The sequence below is a fragment of the Chiloscyllium punctatum genome, chromosome 9 (assembly GCF_047496795.1).
Source record: "Chiloscyllium punctatum isolate Juve2018m chromosome 9, sChiPun1.3, whole genome shotgun sequence".
Lineage (NCBI taxonomy): Eukaryota > Metazoa > Chordata > Chondrichthyes > Orectolobiformes > Hemiscylliidae > Chiloscyllium > Chiloscyllium punctatum.
In genome coordinates, this window is record NC_092747.1 from 79,469,545 (window position 1) to 79,491,406 (window position 21,862).

The 21,862-nt window shown below is 41.1% G+C and overlaps 1 protein-coding gene across 5 annotated transcripts in view; it reads right to left on the reverse strand.

The window, feature by feature from the left end:
• abcc4 (ATP binding cassette subfamily C member 4 (PEL blood group)) overlaps positions 1-21,862 on the reverse strand; it is a 471,758-nt gene that overhangs the window by 159,969 nt on the left and 289,927 nt on the right. For all 5 annotated transcript variants that reach the window (XM_072577875.1, XM_072577874.1, XM_072577873.1 and 2 more), the window contains 2 exons: positions 18,507-18,607; positions 4,943-5,134 (listed from right to left, as the gene is read on the reverse strand). In XM_072577875.1, coding sequence (XP_072433976.1) covers positions 4,943-5,134; positions 18,507-18,607 — 293 coding nt within the window. The remainder of the gene's footprint in view (positions 1-4,942; positions 5,135-18,506; positions 18,608-21,862) is intronic.

Here is a 21,862-nt window from a genome sequence, read left to right on the forward strand (position 1 = left end):
TGTTTCCAAGCCAAATAATTGTAGGTGAAATCTTTTATTTCCAATATGTGAAACTTATGATAGAGGTGCAAATCAAAAATAGAAGATGGGATTTTCTTCATGGCTGACTGGGTGTACTAGCTGTAATGTCTTTTGATAAAAATGTAAATTTCAATTCAGAAGGTTTTCTTTATTCCACAACAGTTCATTAAAGCTTGGCTAACCTGCGTGATCAGCTGGCAGATTTTAAAATCAGCGTTTTCCTTTTGAAAACTACTTTAGTCCAGGAGAGCCTCATGAATTGCAATCAGATAATGGAACTCACAAATCAATTGTCCTTTCTATAATTATTATAATGGCAATGTAAAGCGTTACTGAAGATGTTCCTTAGTTCCTTTTAAGTTTAAACATAAAAACCTGCAAGCGTTGAAAATCAGAAACAAAACCAGAAATTGCTGCAAAAACTCCAGTTCTGAAGTTAGAGGGTTACTGGACTCAAAATGTTCACAGAATCATAGAATCCTTACAGCGTGAAAACAGGCCATTTGGCCCAACAAGTTCACACCGACCCTTCGAAGAGTTATCCACCTCAACCTATTCCCCTACCCTGTTACTCTACATTGGAAATTGTTTGTGTTAGGCAGAGAGACTAGGATGCGTGGGCACAGCCTTATAATTAGAGGGGGTCAATTTAGAACAGAAATGAGACATTTCTTCAGCCAGAGAGTGGTGGGCCTGTGGAATTCATTGCCATGGAACACAGAGCGGCTTAAATAGTGGAGTGGACTTGATGGGCCGAATGGCCTTACTTCCACTCCTATGTCTTATGGTCTTATTTACCCCTGACTAATGCACCTAACATACACATCCCTTAACACCATGGGCAATTTAGCATGGCCAATTCACCGAACCTGCACATCTTTGGATTGTGGGAGAAAACTGGAGCATACAAACATGAGGAGAATATGCAAACTCCACACAAACAGTCGCCAGAGACTGGAATTGAACCCAGGTCCTTGGTGCTATGAGGCAGCAGTGTTAACCACTCAGCCACCATGTTAACTCTGCTTTCTCTCCACAGATACTTGGAGACCAGCTGGTCTTTTCCAGCAATGTCTGTTTTTGTGAGCATTTTAAGACAGTTGCAGAGTACCACAGTATAATGTCAACAGCGTGAATAATGGGATAAATTAGAAGACTCCCTTAAGTGCCCTGAAATCTTAAAAGTTCTTGGCTTCTCTTGATACTATAGATAAATAACTGGACAATCTGTCATCTTACGTTTCAATAAGTAGGGTTGGAACGCAGTAAGCGATCCTTATGAATTCCACTTGACTTTATAGTGTTAACATTCTAATTGCAAATATTTTCCAATTGACAACTTCAAAAGCCTGTTTACCAAATGACAAAGTTTGTGGCAGTGTCTTTCAAAAGAATGCAACAATACATTTAGCTTTTGCAGCCATTCTTAATATTCGCTCACAGGTGCAGCTTTGATTTTAACACAAATCTTAAAAGGAAGATTCTGGAAATATAAGGGTTTACATGGTGGGTCTCTTATCTAGAAAAAAGAAAGCTGAGAGGTGAGATCATAGCGATCTTTAAAATTCTGCGCGGTTTTGGTAAGAGTGGCGAGCTGGAGAATGTTTCTGTTTGTGAGGAGAGTTACATGCCATTGATGTAAGATAGTCACCAAGAAATCCAACAAGGAATTCAGAAGAAACTTTTTTTTCCCAGTAGGTGGTGAGAATGTGGAATTGGTTACCACAGGGAGTGGAAAAAACAAATAGTATAGATTAATTTAAGAAGATGGGAAAAGATTCAAATAAATATCAACAGGAACCGAACAAACTGTTTCTGTGCTGACATCCTATACTTGCAAACCTACAGTGCCCACTCCATAGTGATGCAGGGCTTCTTGTAACTCTGCGCAGGGTGGGAGGTTTTGGGGAGCAAGCCAGTCTAGTTGAAACTGCATATCCTCTAAAACACTGGGAGCAATTGTCACATGAGTATTACATTAAGGTATCTATACATGACATCAATGCCAAGTGCGCATACCTCCCTTGGGGCTCCTTCTGCTCACTGCAGAGGTGCAAATTTGTGCTGCTGTTAGTAAAACTCCCAAACAACATCAGATGATCCTCTAAGAATTTCATGATCTCTTGTCACCAGAAATGGCAAAAACTAGTTTCACTCCAAATCTCCCCCCCACCACACTCAAAGTTCATCAGATTTTTAGACATTGTTTATTGGAATTTCTAGGTTATTACTTCTAACTATGCAACTTGAGTGAGATTTTCCTCAACTTCACAGGGGACGTAGTATTGAAGTAGCAAAATCATGTTGCAGCTGTACGGGGCATTGGTAAGACAATTAGAGTAGTGTGGTTTAGTGCTGAGTGTTGCATTAGGAGACACAGTTTCAAAATAACCAGGGATGAGGAGAGTTTGGGAAGATTGTTTGGCCTAGCAATTTGATAAATGAGTTCATGTAGGTTGAGTCACCATTTATACACACCATTCTCATTAATTTAGAAATAAAATAAAAGATAAACAAAGATAACTTAAAGAGAGTAAAATATTTCCTTCTCTGCTGCTGCAGTCCCACTCTGGAGGCTTCACCAGTGCAGGCCATGCTGCCACTAGAGTCCTGCTCTGGGCTTCAGAACACACCATGCCACCGTTCTACTAATGAGCTCTGTTTATAAAGCAAGTCAGAGGGTCATAGAGATGTACAGCACAGAAACAGACCCTTCGGTCCAACTCGTCCATGCTGACCAGATATCCCAACCCAGTCTAGTCCCACTTGCCAGCACCTGGCCCATATCCCACCAAACCCTTCCTATTCATATACCCATCCAGATGCCTTTTAAATGTACAAATGTACTAGCCTCCACCATTTCCTCTGGCAGCTAATTCCAAACGAGTACCACCTTCTGCGTGAAAAAGTTGCCCCTTAGGCCTCTTTTATATCTTTCCCTTCACACCCTAAACCTATGCCCTTTAGTTCTGGACTCCCCCATCCCAGGGAAAAGACTTTGTCTATTTATCCTATCTAAGCCCCTCAAGATTTTATAAACTTCTGTAAGGTCACCCCTCGGCCTCCGACGCTCCGAGAAAACAGCCCCAAGCCTATTCAAACTCTCCCTGTAGCTCAAATCCTCCAACCCTGGCAACATCCTTGTAAATCTTTTCAGAACCCTTTCAAGTTTCACAACATCTTTCCAATAGGAAGGAGACCAGAATTGCATGCAATATTCCAACAGTGGCCTAACCTAACCAATGTCCTGTACAGCTGCAACATGACCTCCCAACTCCTGTACTCAATACTCTGACCAATAAGGGAAAGCATACCAAATGCTTTCTTCACTATCCTATCGACCTGCATCTCCACTTTCAAGGAGCTATGAACATGCACCCCAAGGTCTCTTTGTTCAGCAACAGTCCCGAGGACCTTACCATTAAGTCTGAGTGAAAACTCAATAAAACTGAGCAAAGAAGGGGGGGTCAGAAAAGGGGAAAAAAAAAGCAGATGAAGAGCACAAGCCCATGCACAGGAGCTTGGATATTGCCTATTCTGCCGCCACCACCGTTTGGTGAACATCATTGAAACTCTGCCTTTAGAAAAATCCTGCTCCTGTGTTTTCAATATGTAGACATTTGAAAATACAAGAGCAGGTATATAATGCCATTTAAAAAAAAAACTAACAACATTTTGAATTACGCAACAGAGTTTGCATTCTCAGTACAGTGGATGGGTGCAGCCATTATAAGTGGACACTGATCCATCTGACCAAGCACAAAGGCATTCAAAACATAGTTGCACAAGTTACAGGAACAAACTACAGGAAAATGTCATGAAATACATTAAGAACAGTAAAATGTACAATCCAATTGATTTTAGCACAATTAACAACAGCAAGACAAAAATGAAATCAGTGCTGGACAAATGACTTCAAAGTACAAAACGTTTGTTAAAACAGTGAAAACATTCAATGCAAAACTGCAAACAGTGTCAGCATTTGAAGGTTATTCTAAGGGCTCCTCCCAAATGTACTTGTGTTTCTTTGACTCTATAACACATGGTATAGAGTCTGCTCCATGACAGTTTAAAAGTAACACTTCAATTAGTTTGCAAATGTGCAGTTTTCCACCTTGCAGTGGCGGTAGCCACAAATGCAGCCATTTCATAAACAGGGCACGCAAGATATAAGAGCACAAGATACAAGTTAGTGTATGGTGCTAAAGAGAAGTTATGAGAATTTCATTCAGACGTTTTGGAATATGGATTGGTTTGTAACAAGGGAGTGACTAAGACAGGAGCAAACATACTTTTGAAAAGGAAACTATTGCAGAAGAATAGTATAATATCAGGGCTATGGGCAGAAGGTATGGTTACGGAATTAGGTTTGCATTTTTATGATAACAAGCCAGCAGACAATGGTTGAATGGTTTCTTCATTTATAATGGTATTACTTATTTAGGTGTATACTGTTCAGTGTCTAAGCTTTTGTGAAATATTATTTTAGATTCATACTAATCACATCATGCAATCGACTAGTCATCATATTCTCTACACAACATTTGGTATTGATAAATCCTCTCTGTTTCTACATTGGTATAGAGGAAAGCTAAGTAATTTAATTTTATAAATTGTTTGCACAAGTACAACACAAGTACTCAAGGAATTTTCTTTCATATGATTTTGTTTTAATTTTGATAGCGGAATGAAAATTTTACAGCCATTAACTTGTTAGCAATAGAATCAGGGAACATTCATGAAGACCTTTTGACAGTCTTGCTTGAAAACTTTATAGTATTTTCATTTTTCTCTTTCTTAGTTTGATTTTGATAATTACACAGCATAACACTAAGAATTAGCCAATGACTAGATAAAATCAGATTTCTCCAATAAAGTAAGTCAAAATGATTAACTGCTGAAAAGTAGCTAGTTTGCTTACTTTTTCTTTGGATTTGATTGCGAGATTCAGATCTTGTAGAATAGGATCACAATCTGGGCTGTAGCCAAAATTAACGTTTTCAAAGACAATGGCTCCATGGTGTGGCCAACCATTGGGTAGGGGCTTGTGTGATTCCCATGGTGCTTCACTTTCAAGTTCAGTGTAGTCCTGCACTCGCTCCACTGAAGTCATCTACAAGAAAACAAATTAGAATGATGAGGAGGAATTTGACTGGCACAGTCAAACCACTTCATTTCACACAAGATTTAAATCAAAATCACTTTACTTGAAACAAAAATTCCACTTGCCAGCTGTGAGGATCCAATATAAAATAACACTGAACATATTATTCATAAAATGTTTACCAATGATTCAAAAAATAAACACAAAAATATTAACTAAAAGTTTTACTATTGTGAGCATTCCAGACTCAGCATGTGTTAGCAGTAATACGCTAACCCTTGAGTTGGATGTTCATGGATTTTAACTCCACTACAGACATAATACAAAACTTAAGTTGACACTGCAAGTGCAGAACTGACATGGTGCTGCATTTTGGGGAAGCAAATCTGAGCAGGACTTAGACTCTTAATGGTAAGGTCCTAGGCAGTGTTGTTGAACAAAGAGACCTTGAAGTGCAGGTTCGTGTGGACTCGTTAGGCTGAATCTACATTAGAGTGGTGCTGGAAAAGCACAGCCGGTCAGGCAGCATCCGAGGTGCAGGAAAATCGACGTTTCGGGCAAAAGCCCTTCGTCCTGATGAAGGGATCTGGCCCGAAACATCGATTTTCCTGCTCCTCAGATGCTGCCTGACCGGCTGTGCCTTTCCAGCACCACTCTAATGCAGTCTCTGATTTCGAGCATCTGCAGTCCTCACTTTCGCCTCATTGGGCTGAATGGCTGTTTCCAAATCATAGGGATTCTGTGGGATCCCATGGAAGATCTTTAGATTCATCTTTATGTTAACTGCCAAAAACATTCCCATCTTCTCTTCTTGCTTCCTTCTTTTCTCACTTATCCACTGTGCAGATCACATTCTGCTTGTTTCTTCCTTGTAGAGTTCAACTGGCATCTATCATATATCCATTTCCATGTTTTATCTTACTCTCAAAGTTATTTCACTTGTGAAGATATATTGGAGAAATTAGGATTGCTATCACGTGGAGGTGGTTTCTGGACAAAGGAAATGGGCAGAAACTGTTCCCATTAGTGAAAGAATCAAGATCTTAAAGGTATACGCAGATTTCATATAACTAACAAAAGAAACTAAAGAATAAGCTTTATCACGTGGCACCCATGTAGCTAAGAGTCATCAAGGTCAGAACTGCATTGAGTGAGAGTAAGGTGAAGGCAGGTTTAATCGAAAGTTTGAAAATGGATTTAGACATTTGCTTGAAATGGAACACCATTCAAGATGATGGGGGCAAAGGCAGGAGAATGGCTGGTGCAGACAAGATGGGCCAAATAGCCTCCTTCTTCACTGTAACAACTTTATAAAACATTGTTTATATAGATGGAATATTGTTTGCTGTTCTGGTTGCCAAACTATGAGAAGGATGTGATTACACTGCAAAAGCTGCAAAGGAGATTCACCAGGATGTTGCTTGGAATGAAAAGTATCAATTATGAGGAGAGGCTGGATTTGTTTTTGTTGGAGAAAGGGAAGCTGAGCAGCCATCTGACTGAGGTATACTCAATTATGAGAGGCACAGATGGAGTGGATAGTGAGAATCTTTTCCTCATGCAGAAGTGTCTGCACAGATTAAAGCTGAGGACTAAGTTATTTAGAAGTGAGTAGAACTGGGTGGGATGTCTTTGGAGGATTGGTGTAGACCCAGTAAGCTGAATGGCCTCTTCTACACGGTAGGGATTCTGTGATATTCCCTCTCTATCATTATCATCAATCTAGGGAATCAACTTGCATCAATGAAGAGTGTGGAAGGGTACTCCAGAAGCAGAACCAGATATGTCTATAAATTATAATACAGGACTACTTGCATGTAAAACAGAGGAAGCAGCAAATGGCTGTGATCCTAGATGGTGGTACTACCGTACTCCCAGTGGTGGCAAGGTGGCTCAGTGGTTAGCACTGCTGCCTTACAAAGCTCGGGACCTAGGTTTGATTCCAGCCTCGAGCAACTGTCTGCGTGGAGTTTGCATATTCTCCCTGTATCTGCCTGGGTTTCCTCCCACAATCCAAAGATGTGCAGGTTAAGTGAACTGGCTATGTTAAATTGCCCACAGTGTTCAGGAATGTGTAGGTTAGGTGCATTAGTCCGGTTGTTGGTCACTGAAACATATTCATGAGGCTGCAGATTTTCTTTAACAACAAAGCTGACATATATTGCATGAAAGAAAAAAGCTAGTTAAATGTCAAAGACAGTTAGAAACATCTTAAATTACACGGTAAGAGGAAAGTTCAATCCTATTTCCTGACATTACCCATGAGAGAGGTTTGAATGATTTGACTTACCTAACAATTTCTTGCCTTGGATTGTGGAGACAACTCAATGAATCGTTTCCAAATTTGCCACCATGAAATTCTCACGAATTGGAGTCCAAACTTTGTCTATTCTAATAGCCAGCAGATTTCCAATCAAACTCTTCTGCTTTGGGTGATTTACCAACTAAACTCTTGTGCTGATAAACTTGTTTCCTAAATTGCCTTGAACTACCCTTATGAGAGAAACTAAACCTTGATATTTTCTGAACTGAATTTAAAAAAATGCTTTGCTCATCCAAAAATCTGTAACAAATACAGGAAATATTAGAGAAACTGGCAGCATCTGTGAAGATAGAAATAGCCTGAATGTATTAATTCCAGGATAACTGTCTACCAAACTCGAAATGTTGATTTGATTTCTCACTCCACAGATGTTGCAAGACCTCCTAAGTTTCTCCAGCATTCTCTGTGTTCACTCATCCTATGTTCTTTTGAACTGAAATCAAACCTAATGGCGTTAGATGTTTACTTGTTGTAAACCCGACGATACCCAACAACCTATTCATTAATATCAGAGGTCTGCAGTCACCTGCTTTCTGACAAACTGCTGGATTTAATCACTGTTCTGCAGACTTTGTTTTTTCTAAAAAGAAAACCCTTCACAGGAGTCACCAACATAAACCTGCATATAGTTGGAGACCTAGATTCCAAACCTGATATTAATACACACATATCACCTTCCTCAATGATGGAGAGCCCACCACACCAGGGAAAAAACCAAAGCTGAAGCATTTTCAGACAAATCAATTCACTCCATGTGACATCAAGAAATGGCTAAAGACACTGGATTCTACAAAGCCCTGACAACATTTTGGAAATGGACTTAAGCCTTGTGCTCCAGAACGAGCCATACCCCTAGCCAAGCTATTCCAGGAAAGCTGCAACACTGGTATCTATTGGTCATGTAGAAAATTTCCCAGTTACACCCTGGACACAAAAAGCAGGACTGGATTACAACAGTTCAAATATTTACAAAATATGTTAAGTCAGGTATACAATCTGAGGGCAAAATCATTTTAAGTTACAAATTACAGCAGATGTTCTCTAATTACAGCAGACAAAGTTCTCTAATGCACAATGTTGCCCTCTGTGATCCTCAATACATTTTTCATTCCCTTGATTCACAATGTGTATTCTTTGTAAGGAATGCAGATCCATTCTAGCCCCTTCTAACTAGTGGTTCACCACAGGGATCAGTGTAGGGACAAAATTGTTTACTACATATGTTAATAACTTGGTTGAGGAAAGTTAATGTACTATTGTGAAGTTTGTGAGTAACACAAAATTAGCTGGAAAGCTAAGTGCTGAGGGTGACACAAAGAGTCTACAGCGGGATACAGTCTGGTAAGAATATGGTGGAAACATAGAATATTACAGCACAGTATAGGCACTTCGGCATTCGATGTTGCGATGACCTATGGAACCAATCTGAAGCCTACCTATCCTACACTGTTCCATTTTCATCCATATGTTTATCCAATGACCATTTAACATGTCCTTGATGTTGGTGAGTTCATTACTGTTGCAGGCAGTGTGTTCCATGTCCCTACGACTCTGAATAAATAAACCATCTCTGACGTCTGTCCTACATCAATCACCCCTCAATTTAAAGCTCTGACCCAGTAGGCTAGCGATCACCATCCGAGGAAAAAGGCTCTCACTGTCTACCCTATCTAACCCTCTGATTATTTTGTATGTCTCAATTATGTCACTGAGGCAAAAGTGAGGACCACAGATGCTGGAAACCAGAGTTTAGATCAGAGTGGTGCTGGAAAAGCACAGCAGGTCAGGCAGCATCCGAGCAGGAAAATCGAAGTTTCGAACAGGAAACATTCCTGTTTTCATCAGGAATACAGGCAGGAAGCCTCCAGGGTGGAGAGATAAATGGAGGTGGGGGGCTGGGGAGAAGAATACAATAGGTGAGTGGGGGAGGGGATGGAGGTGATAGGTCAGAGGGGAGGATGGAGCAGATAGGTGGGAAGGGAGATTGGCAGATAGGACAGGTCATGTGGTCAGTGCTGAGCTGGAAGGTTGGAACTAGGTTAAGGTGGGGTGGAGGGGAAATGAGGAAACTGTTGAAGTCCACATTGATGCCCTGGGGTTGAGGTGTTCTGAGGGGGAAGATGTGTTCTTCCTCCAGGTGTCGGGTGGTGAGGGAGCATCGGTGGAGGAGGCCCAGGACCTGCATGTCCTCAGCAGAGTGGGAGGGGGATTTGAAATGTTGGGCCACGGGACGGTGGGGTTGATTGGTGCGGGTGTCCCGGAGATATTCCCTAAAGCGCTCTGCAAGGAGGTGTCCAGTCTCCCCAATGGAGAGGAGACTGCACCGGGAACAACAGATACAATAAATGACATTGGTGGATGTGCAGGTGAAACTTTGAGGGATGTGGAAGGCTCCTTTGGAGCCTTGGATGGTGGTGAGGGAGGTGGTGTGGGCGCAGGTTTTGCAATTCCTGCGGTAGCAGGAGAAGGTGCCAGGATGGGAGGGTGGTTTGTTGGGGAGTGTGGACCTGACCAGGTAGTCATGGAGGGAAAGGTCTTTGCGGAAAGGGGTGGGGAGGGAAATACATGTCTGGTGGTGGGTCCACTTGGAGGTGGCGGGAATGTCGGCGGATGATATGGTTTATGCGAAGGTTGGTAGGGTGGAAAGTGAGGACCGGGGGGTTCTGTCCTTGTTATGGTTGGAGGGGTGTGGTTTGAGGGCGGAGGTGCGGGATGTGGATGAGATGCGTTGGAGGGCATCTTCAACCATGTGAGAAAGGAAACTGTGATCTCTAAAGAAGGAGGCCATCTGGTGTGTTCTGTGGTGGAACTGGTCCTCCTGGGAGTAGATACGGTGAAGGCGGAGGAATTCGGAATGGCATTTTTGCAGGAGGAAGGGTGGGAAGAGGTGTAGTCCAGGTAGCTGTGGGAGTCGGTGGGTTTGTAAAAAATGTCAGTGTCAATTCTCAGGGAACGAAGCATGAACAGCCAAGTTTCTGGTATTGAAACTGGCCCTAATGCAACGAGGGGTACGTCGGCTTCCAAGAGATCAATTGTGTTAGGGGATTCTGTAGTCCGCGGTACAGACGTTTCTGTGGCCAGCAGAATGGTGTGTTGTTTCCCTGGTGCCAGGATCAAGGATATCTCAGAGAGGATGCAGAATGTTCTCACAGGGGAGAGGGGCCAGCAAGAGGTCATTGTCCACATTGGAACCAATGTCGTAGGAAGGGAAAAGGTTGAGATTCTGAAGGGAGATTACAGAGAGTTAGGCAGAAATTTAAAAAGGAGGTCCTCAAGGGTAGTAATATCTGGATTACTCCCAGTGCTACGAGCTAGTGATGGCAGGAATAGGAGGATAGAGCAGATGAATACATGGCTGAGGAGCTGGTGTATGGGAGAAGGATTCTCATTTTTGGATCATTGGAATCTCTTTTGGGGTAGAAGTGACCTGTACAAGAAGGACGGATTGCACCCAAATTGGAAGGGGACTAATATACTGGCAGGGAAATTTGCTAGAGCTGTTCAGGAGGATTTAAACTAGTTTGGTGGGTGTGGGGGGGGGGGTTTGCAGGACCCAGGGAGATAGTGAGGAAAGAGATCAATCTGAGACTGGTACAGTTAAGAACAGAAGTGAGTCAAACAATCAGGGCAGGCAGAGACAAGGTAGGACTAATAAATTCAGCTGCATTTATTTCAATGCAAGGGGCCTAACAGGGAAGGCAGATGAACTGAGGGCATGGTTAGGAACATGGGACTGGGATATCATTGCAATTACAGAAACATGGCTCAGGGATGGGCAGGACTGGCAGCTTAATGTTCCAGGATACAAATGCTACAGGAAGGATAGAAAGGGAGGCAAGAGAGGAGGGGAAGCGGCACTTTTGACAAAGGGGAGCATTACAGCTGTGCTGAGGGAGGATATTCCCACAAATACATCCAGGGAAGTTATTTGGGTGGAACTGAGAAATAAGAAAGGGATGATCACCTTATTGGGATTGTATTATACACCCCCTAATAGTCAGAGGGAAATTGAGAAACAAACGTGTAAGGAGATCTCAGCTATCTGTAAAAATAATAGGATAGTTATAGTAGGGGATTTTAATTTTCCAAACATTGACTGAGACTGCCATTGTGCTAAATGTTTAGATGGAGATGAATTTGTTAAGTGTGTACAAGACAATTTTCTGATTCAGTATGTGGATGTACCTACTAGGGAAGGTGCAAAACTTGACCTACTCTTGGGAAATAAGACAGGGCAGGTGTCTGAGGTGTCAGTGGGGGAGCACTTTGGGGCCAGCGACCATAATTCTATTCGTTTTAAAATAGTGATGGAAAAGGATAGACCAGATCTAAAAGTTGAAGTTCTAAATTGGAGAAAGGCCAATTTTGACGGTATTAGGTAAGAACTTTCGAAAACTGATTGGAGGCAGATGTTCGCAGGTAAAGGGACGACTGGAAAATGGGAAGCCTTCAGAAATGAGATAACAAGAATCCAGAGAAAGTATATTCCAGTCAGGGTGAAAGGGAAGGCTGGATGACTAAAGAAATTGAGGATTTGGTTAAGAAAAAGAAGGAAGCATATGTCAGGTATAATTTGGAGATGATGGTGTTGGACTGGGGTGTACAAAGTTAAAAATCACACAACACCAGGTTATAGTCCAACAGGTTTAATTGGAAGCACACTAGCTTTCGGAGCGACGCTCCTTCATCAGGTGATTGTGGAGGGCTCGATCGTAACACAGAATTTATAGCAAAAATTTGCAGTGTGATGTAACTGGAATTATACATTGAAAAATTGATTGTCAGTTAAGCCTTTCATCTGTTAGTGATAGAAGACAGCGATAGAAGACAGTGATAGTTTCACTTCTAACAGATTCTCCTGCTCCTTGGATGCTGCCTGACCTGCTGTGCTTTTCCAGCAACACATTTTCAGCATTTCCCATAAGCCGCCAACCTCTGTCTTCTTTCAGCTAGCCAATTCCTGATCCAAACCGCTAAGTCACCCTCAATCGCAAGCCTCCGTATTTTGTGCAATAGCCTACTGTGGGGAACCTTATCAAAACACCTTCTGAAATCCACATACACCACTTCAACTGCTTTATCCTCATCTACTTGTTTGGTCACCTTCTCAAAGAACTCAATAAGGTTCGTGAAGTACGACCTACCCTTCACAAAACCATACCCCTGATCAATTTATTCTTTTCTAGATGATTATAAATCCTATCTCTTACAACCTTTTCCAACATTTTACCCACAACCGAAATAAGACTCACTTACCAGAGTTGTCTCTACTCCCTTTCTAAAACAAGGGGATAACATTTGCTATCCTCTAGTCTTCTGGCACTATTTCTGTAGTCAATGGCGACATAAAGGTCAAAGCCAAAGGCTCTGAAATCTCCTCCCTGGCTTCCCAGAGAATCCTAGGATAAATCCCGTCCGGCCCCAGGGCACTTATCTATATTCACACTCTCCAGAATTGCTATCACCTCCTCCTTGTGAACCTCAATCCTGTATCTCAGTACTCTTAACAACATTGGGAGAAAGTGAGGACTGCAGATGCTGGAGACCAGAGTTGAAAAATGTGGTGCTGGAAAAACACAGCAGGCCAGGCAGCATCCGAGGAGCAGGAGAATTGACATTTTGGGCATAAGCCTGAAGAAGGGCTTATGCCCGAAACGTTGATTCTCCTGTTCCTTGGATGCTGTCTGGCCTGCTGTGTTTTTCCAGCACCACATTTTTCAACTTCTTAACAACATTGTCTTTTTCCAGTGTGAATGCCGACACAAAATATTCATTTAGCACTTATCTACTCCTCTGACTCCACACACAACTTTCCACTACTGTCCTTGATTGCCCCAATCAAGGTCCTTGAGCTTACTCTAGCCATTCTTTTATTCCTGATATATTAGTAGAAAGCTTTAGGGTTTTCCTTGATCCTATCTGCCAATGACCTCTCATATCCCTTCTTGGGTCTTCTTAGTTCTCTGTTTAGGTCTTTCCTGGCTAGCTTGTAACTCTCAAGCGTCCTGAGCCTTCGCATCTCATCCTAACATAAACCTTCTTCTACTTTTTGACAGGAGATTCAACTTGTTTAGTAAACCACGGCTACCTCACTTAACCACTTCCTCCCTGCCTGACAGGTACATACTTATCAAGGACATGCAGTAGCTGTTCCTTGAATAAGTTCCACATTTCAATTGTCCCCATCCCCTGCAGTTTCCTTCCCATCCTGTGCATCCTATGGTTACTTCACCTTTTACTTAAGACAGAGATGTACAGGAATTTCCTCTCTGAGGGTAATGAATCTGTGGAATTCTTTAACACAGAGGGCTATTGAGGGTGGGTCATTAAGTATATTCAAGGATGAAATAGACAGATTTTTAATCAGTAAGGGAATCAAGGGTTATGGGGAAAAGGCAGGAAAGTGCAGTTAAGGAGTATCAGATATGCCATATCACTGAATCACAGAGCCGACGCAATGGGAAAAATGACCTACTTCTGTTTCTGTGTCTTTCGTTTTTACCTAGAAGGTTGCATATTGTGTGCCTATGAATGTACTATATTTTTAACCTCCAGATAAACCATAAATGTTTCCCTGATTGCCATGGCAGAAGATTCAGGAATGGGCTAGACCTATGCCATGTACAGTAAATGACAGTGAGCCTAGTGCTGGCAAGTGGGTCAAGTGTAGGTTTATGTATCTTAGTCAGTACAGATTCAATGGGGTCAATATACTTCTATACTGTATGATTCAATAATGCAAAGAATGCCTCACACCTGATGGTCAATGCAGAGGGAGCATTGCTCCTACATGCTAAAGTTTTTCTTTGATTATTAGTACTCACTCATTTCAATCTTTAGTGTATGCTCAGGCCCTGTAAGACAACAGCCCAAGATGCCTTATTGTCTATGTTTGATCATGAGGAAAGTGATGGAAAGAGTCGTCAACGGTCCTATCAAAAAACCTCCAACATACACTTAGCTTTGTATAGTAGTGGCAGAGGATGAAGGAAAATAAATAAAATTTTGAACCCCTCACAATCATCCTCCTGAAAGTTGCTATTGATCAGAAATTGTATATGCATGTTGTGGCTACAAGAGCAGGTCAGAGTCTAACACTTTTGTGGGGAGTATTCTATCTCTTAATGACACCGAAACCTGTTCACCATCTACAAGGCACAAGTCATGAGTTGGATAGAATATTCCACACATGTGCCTGAATAAATGCAGCTCCAACAATACCCAAGAAGCTTGACAGCATCCAAGACTAAGGTTCTTCAGACAGCACTTTCCAAACCAACAACCAATCTCATTGACAACAGCACAAGATACATGAGAACAGCAGTACCTGCAAGTTCTCCTCCAAATTACTCAAGGTGCTGATTTAGAAATATATTGCCATTACGTCACAAATGCTTTGTCAAAATTCTGTAACTCCCTCCCTAATAGTTCAAAGATGTGCAAGTCAGGTGGCATGGCTGTGCTAAATTGGTCATAATTTCCAGGGGTATGTGGGGTAGGTAGATTAGGCATGGGAAATTCAGGGTTATAGGGATAGAGTAGGAGGCGTGTTTCTTGGTGAGATGCTCGTTGGAGAGATGATGTGCAATCAATGGGCTGAATGGCCTGTTTCCAAATTTTTGGGATTCTGTGATTGCATTGTGGGCCTATCTACAACAAATGGATCACAGTAGTTCAAGAAGACAACTCACCACCCAACTTCTGAAAGACAACTAGGGATGTGCAATAAATGCTAGCCCAGGCAATGAAACCTATACCCACTGAACAAATATAAAAAAATCCAAAAAATATGCATCAAGTCACATAACATTGACAAACCTGATTTGGAAGTTCTGAATATAAGGCAGAATCTAAATGTAGTTGGCATTTCCAAGCTCTTTAGAATTAATTGCACTGGAAGTTAACTCTGTCCTCAAAACTAGCCCTGCCACAGGTTGAAATAATCACTACTGCACTTACTTGAAGGCCAATAAATTACTTTGAATCAAACTGGTGAAGGTGGGATTTGAATACAGTGGGAGGGACACAACTGTTGTGCCAAAAGACCTTTAACGAGGCTCTTATAGTTAAACTGATTATGTTAACAGACAAGTTTAAAAAGCTTTTGAATGCAATTCTTTATGATTCATTAATAAAGTGAATACTTGAATAAAACTTGCAAATGGTTATAGAAATTTGCTAGAGAGACTCGCGAGGGTTTAAACTAGTTTGGCAGTGGGTGGGACCCTACCAGAACTGGTATAGAAGTTAAAGAGAGTAAGTTAAATAGACAAGGCAGACAAGAATATTACAGTGATCAAGAGAAGACTGATGAATTAGGTAGCATTTATTTCAATGCAATGACAGATAAGGCAGATGAACTCAGGGCATGGGATTGGGATAGCTATTCAGGAAACAGAAACATGGCTGAGGGAGGGACAGGACCGGTACCTCACCGTTCCAGGGTACAGATGCTATAGAAAGGATAGAGAAGAGGCAAGAGAGGAGGAGGAGTGGTATTTTTGATTAGGGAAAACACCTAGCAGTACTTAGAAGGATATTCCTGGGTGATCGTCCAGTGAAGCTGGGTAGAACTGAGCAATAGAGGGGAAATGATCACTTTTGATGGGAAAGTATGAAAGGCTCCCCCAACAGTCAGCAGGAAATTGAGGAGCAAATTTATAGGGAGGTTACAGAGAGTTGTACGAATAAATCCTACATTGGTTTGTCTTGCCAAAGTGTAACACCTCGCATTTATCTAAATTAAACGCCGTCTGCCATTCCTTGGCCCAGTGGACCAGTTGATGAAGATCTCATTGTATTCTTAGATATTCACCTTCATTATCCACTATACCACGAATACGTGGCGAAAGGTATAGAAGCTAGGGAACTTGGCGAAATAAATAGCAATGCCTTTAATTGAGCCAACATTACAGAAGACGGGACTCTGGAGGTATTAAAACACAAAGGTAGATACTTCTCTGTGACCCGATCAAGTACATCCCAGGACATTATGAGAAGCGAGGGAAGTAGTTTCAGGGCCCTGAGAAAATTTATTTGCATGTTCAACAGCCACAGGTGAGCTGCCAAAAGAATGGAAGATGGCTAATGTTGTGCCATTACTTAAGACAGACTGCAAGGAAGAACCAGGGAATTACAGACCGGTGAGGGGATTCTGAGAAACATGAACTACATGCATTTTTAAAGGCAGAACTGATTAAGGGTCATCAGCATGGCTTCATTCTATGGGAAATGATGTCTAAAAAACTTGATTGAATCTTTTGAAGAGGTGACAAGATGATAGATCCAGGCAGTCGAGAGAGTGGTGCTGGAAAAAAAACAGCAGGTCAGGCAGCATCCAAGGAGCAGGTGAATCGACGTTTCGGGCACAAGCCCTGCATCAGGAATTTCCTCCAACGATGCCTGACCTGCTGTGCTTTTCCAACACCACACACGCAACTCTGATCTCCAGCATCTGCAGTCCTCACTTTCTCCTGCTAGATGCAGGCAGCACAGTAGATATTGTCTACATGGACTTTAGCAAGGCCTTTGATAAGGTACACCGTTTAGTAGGGCTAGATCACATGGGAACATGGAAGAGCTAGCTAATTGGATGCAAAATTGGCTTGGCACTAGGAGACAGAGCATGTTAGTAGAGTGTTGTTGTTCAGACTGCAGGCCTCTGACCATCAGCATGCTGCAAGGATTGTTCTTTTGTCTACTGTTGTTAGTTATTTACAGAAACAGTTTGGATGAGAATATAGGAGGAATGGTTAGTAAGTTTGCAGATAAAATCAGAATTGGTGGTATAGTGGATAATGAAGGTGAATATCTAAGAATACAATGAGATCTTCATCAACTGGTCCACTGGGCCAAGGAATGGCAGACGGCGTTTAATTTAGATAAATGCGAGGTGTTACACTTTGGCAAGACAAACCAATGTAGGATTTACACTGGTAATGGTAGCACCCTGGGAAGTGTCGTTGAACAGAGAAACCTAGGTGTGCAGGTACATAGTTCCTTGAAACTGATATCACAGGTAGACAGGGTGGTGAAGGTGTCTGGCATACTTGCGTTCATCAGCTAGAGCATTGAGTCCAGAAGTTGGGATGTCACGTTAAAGTTGAACAAGACTGGGGTAAGGCCACATTTGGAGTATAGCGTACAACTCTGGTTGCCCTGCTAAAGGAAAGATGTTACTTAACTGAAAAGGGTGCAAAACAACATTTACAAGGATGTTACTGGGACTAGAGGGCTTGAGTTATAAGGAGAGACTGGATAGGCTTGTTTCTCTGGAGTATAGAAGGAGATGAGCTTAAAGAGGTTTATAAAATCATGAGGAGGATTGATAATGTGAATAGCCAAGGCCTTTTCCCCAGAATAGGGGACTCCAAAACTAGAGGGCTCCAAAAATAGAGGGCATGAGTTTAAGGTGAGAGAGGGTAGACTTAAATGGGACCTGAGGATCAGTCGTTTCACAAAGAGGCTAGTGCGTACATGGGACGAGCTGCCAGAGGAAGTGTTAAACGTGAGTACAATTACGACATTTGAAAGACATTTGGATAGGTACATGGAAAGGAAAGATTTAGAGGGATATGGGCCAAATGCAGGCAAATGGAACTAGTTCAGTTCAGGAAACCTGGTCGGCATGAATGAATTGGGCTGATTGGTTTGCTTCCATTCTGTCTTACTCTATGACTCTACAATAACTTTGTATAGTAATTTCTGCAATTACAAATTAAGTTACTTACAGCCAGGTTGGTTAAAATTATGATTCAAATTTTTTGTTTGTGATATAGTCATTTTCAGCTAAAATAATCAAACATTAAATATATCAAGAGATATTTTTAAAGCAAAAACTTTTAAAACTTGTTTCAATAATGCTTACGATGGATTTTATATTTGGTAATATGCAGGTAAATTTGAAAAGAATGTTGAGGAAAGAAACAGTTCTGAAATTGGATTCCAATTGCTCTCAAATCACCGCTTGTGTTGAAAGCAGAAACTCCCCACTGGACAATTAACACATTAAATGCTTGTAGTTCGCCAATCAATTTAATATTTTAACAGCACTCTTACCAGATTTTCAACTTCAGCACTTTGTCGCACTCCCCACTGGAACATGCCCATTAACGTGACAGCATAAGACAGAGCCAATCCAACCTGTCCTGCATCTAGCTCTGTAAGGTAGTTAAAAAAAAATTCATAAGATTCATTATTAAAGCATGAAAATAATCAAAGTTTATAAAATAAATTATAAAAAAATTGTAAATCCATCAACTTTTTATTTGAAATATCAGACATTATAATGCCACTTTGCAGTGAGGGGAAAGCAGACACTGCACAGCTATTGTATTATTATTACTGAACAAGATTTTAACTCACTAGAACCCATTTAATTACAAGTTAAAATCCTATTCAATAGCTATATCACCTCCCATATAATTCCTCACTTAGGACTGAAGGTTCAGATTTTTGCTGTTGAGTCAGGTAGCTTGAGTTAAGAAATTTTCCAACGTGGGGGTCCCATGCAGTTTTAAGGGCCCTGTTAGCTCTAACTTTCACTCCATTAAGACATGTCTGGATTGAGTTGGGACTACTAACACCAGAAGATCATGACAATGGGTCTTCTTTCAATTTTCTACAATTCTGTCCCAATTGTTTTAGAAGCAATTAGGCTCTCCAGCTCTCTCAGTACTTTAACCCCACTAACCCCTGTATATGTAAAAATAAACATACAATCTAATACAGCTGCCACTCCTGTACACTAGATAGTGAAAAATCTCATCCATGAAGCCTATTCAAAGTTTTCAAATCTCAAGTGCTCCACTTTTATAAAACCAAACACAAATTCATTCTTCACATGAAATAAAACCAAACTTTTAATCACATCTTTAAACTGTCAATCAAATTGGCAACTCACAGCCCCTGCTCAAATAAATGTAATCGCTAACCTCCACAAAGCATTGATGGTGACATAACAAAGCCCTCAGCAATAGTCAGCAAAGAACACTTTTGAAAATAGAGTTACTGAGTCATTCAGCATGGAAACAGACCCTTCAGTCCAACTCATTTGTGTAGACCAGGCATCCCAGTATGACCTAGTTCCGTTTGCCAGCACTTGGCCCATATCACTTTAAACCTTTCCTAATCATGTACCAATCCAGAGGTCTTTTGAATGTTGTAAGTGTACTTGCCTCCACAATGTCCTCTGGCAGCTCAATCCATACAAGCACCACCCTCTGCGTGAAAAAGTTATCCCTTCAGGTCCTTTTTAAATCTTTCGCCCTCACCTTAAACCTATGCCCACTAGATTTGGATTCCTCCACCTAGGAAAAAGACTGTAGCTATTCACCCTGTCATTGCTCCTCATGATTTTATAAACTTTTATAATGTTATCTCTCAGCCTCTGATGCTCCCACAGAAAATTACCACAGTCTATTCAGCCTCTCACTATAACTTAAACCCTCCAGTCTCAGCAACATCCTTTAAATCTTTCCTGCAACCTTTCAAGCTTAACAACATCCTTCCTATAGAAGAAATTATTTTTTTTAAACTTGCTTTCAATGAAAGCAATCCAACCAGCATTTTCTTTGCAATTCACACTCAGAGCTTAAGGCTGTTCTTTCTCTCCCCTCCCCACTCATGTTTAAAAAACAGGGGATTTAAAAGAAAATTAACTATGACATTTGAATGTGACAAAACATGACTTTCAAAACAAGCAAACCTTACTGCTCTTCAAGAACACATGTCTAATCCATACTCTACTGTATCTTCAAGTTCTGAAGAAGAGTCATAATGGATTTGAAACATTAACTCTATATCGGTCTTCACAGATGCTGCCAGACCTGTCAATGTCTCAAGCATTCGCTGCATTTGTTTTCTATTTTAATGTCAGCATATACAGTCTGAACAAAAGAATAATGCTGTGCAAAAGCTTACATATTATTCCAAATACATGCCTATACAGAAATAGGTCTAGAAGAGTCACATAAGATATAGGCTCTAATTTTCCTTTGTGGTACCTGACCAACAAGGGAAAATGAAGAGGTAGTGCATTCTACAATTCAATGCAGCAGGTTTACTCAAAGGTCTATTGACAAGTAATTGCTCTAGTTTGTAAATTTCTTTTGTCTTCTAGGCGATTAAAGCTATCAGCACACAACAAATGTTTCTCTAGATAGAAGCAGCATGCAATGACATTTTACTTGTTCTTTCCTGAATAAACAAAATTCAGAGAATTTTAGCTAAAACTGATAAGAAAGTGATGCTTAGATTGCTGGGCTCAAATGGCAAACAAAATCAGTTTGATTGACTACCAATGCTGAAATAAAATACCATATGGAAGCAAGAACAATAATAATTTTAGTAATAGTCATTTCAGACCAAAGTACACTAGAGAGCTGACTTTTCTGCCTCCTCTTTGTTCCACCGCCTGTAAATTAGAATGTCATGCCCAGGATCATCTTTGGAGTGTAGCAGCAACCCCTTCCAAACCCTTCTTTGATAAAACCTAGCACATGATTGACGGATGATTTAGAAAAGTTATCCACCGAGTTGGGACCTGCTGTTAGTTTCACATATACTGGATCTACACAGTGGTCATGGAGAGCAAACACTGGCACTGCAGAATAAACAAAGGAATATCTGCTCTGGCCCCATTCAAAGGTGCAATGGATCTCAATAGCAGTCTAGAGTTCTGTACTGCTCTTCTTCCCCATAACCAGGAAAACCCTGGATATATTGGGGCAAACAAGAAACTCACCAAAGTGAGCCAAACACCTTATTCCTGAGTTTGTGCGAGCTGGGTCTACTGGCAACATCCACTGCTAAGTTGGAACGTTATTGATTGATGTCCCACATCAGGGTATAAGGTCAAATTTCAAGCTGAAGCTACAATTCATTAATAAACTGAGGTCTGACCTACCTGTTCAGGTGGTGGTAAAAGACCTCTGAGCAAACAAAAAAGACTTCCAGTGGTATCTTGATCAACTCTCAACTAAATCTGCCAAGAACTATTTACTTTGTTGCTACCTGATGTACCCTCATGTGCATAAAATGTAAGTGAGGGTTTGCTTACAAATACGACCAACAAAATTAATTCACCATGGTGCAGCAATTTGGGCTGTCTCAAGGACACAGAAGATGTGATACAAAAACTAATTTGCACTGCATTAATGAGCAAAGTCAGAGAAAACTTTTAAAAAATGCAGCTTGCAGTGTTTCTCACAACCACCATGGTATAAAGCATGTTGGAATTACATTTATTGTTATAATGGAGGAAATGCAACAGTTAAGCTGCACACAGCTAAATATCCAAAATAACATTGAATGAATGACCACGTAGATTGGTTTCATAAACTTGGCTGAGAGAGAAATGCTGGGAACGTTATTAGAAAATCTTGCCTGTACTTTGAAAGGTACTTTGGGATCTG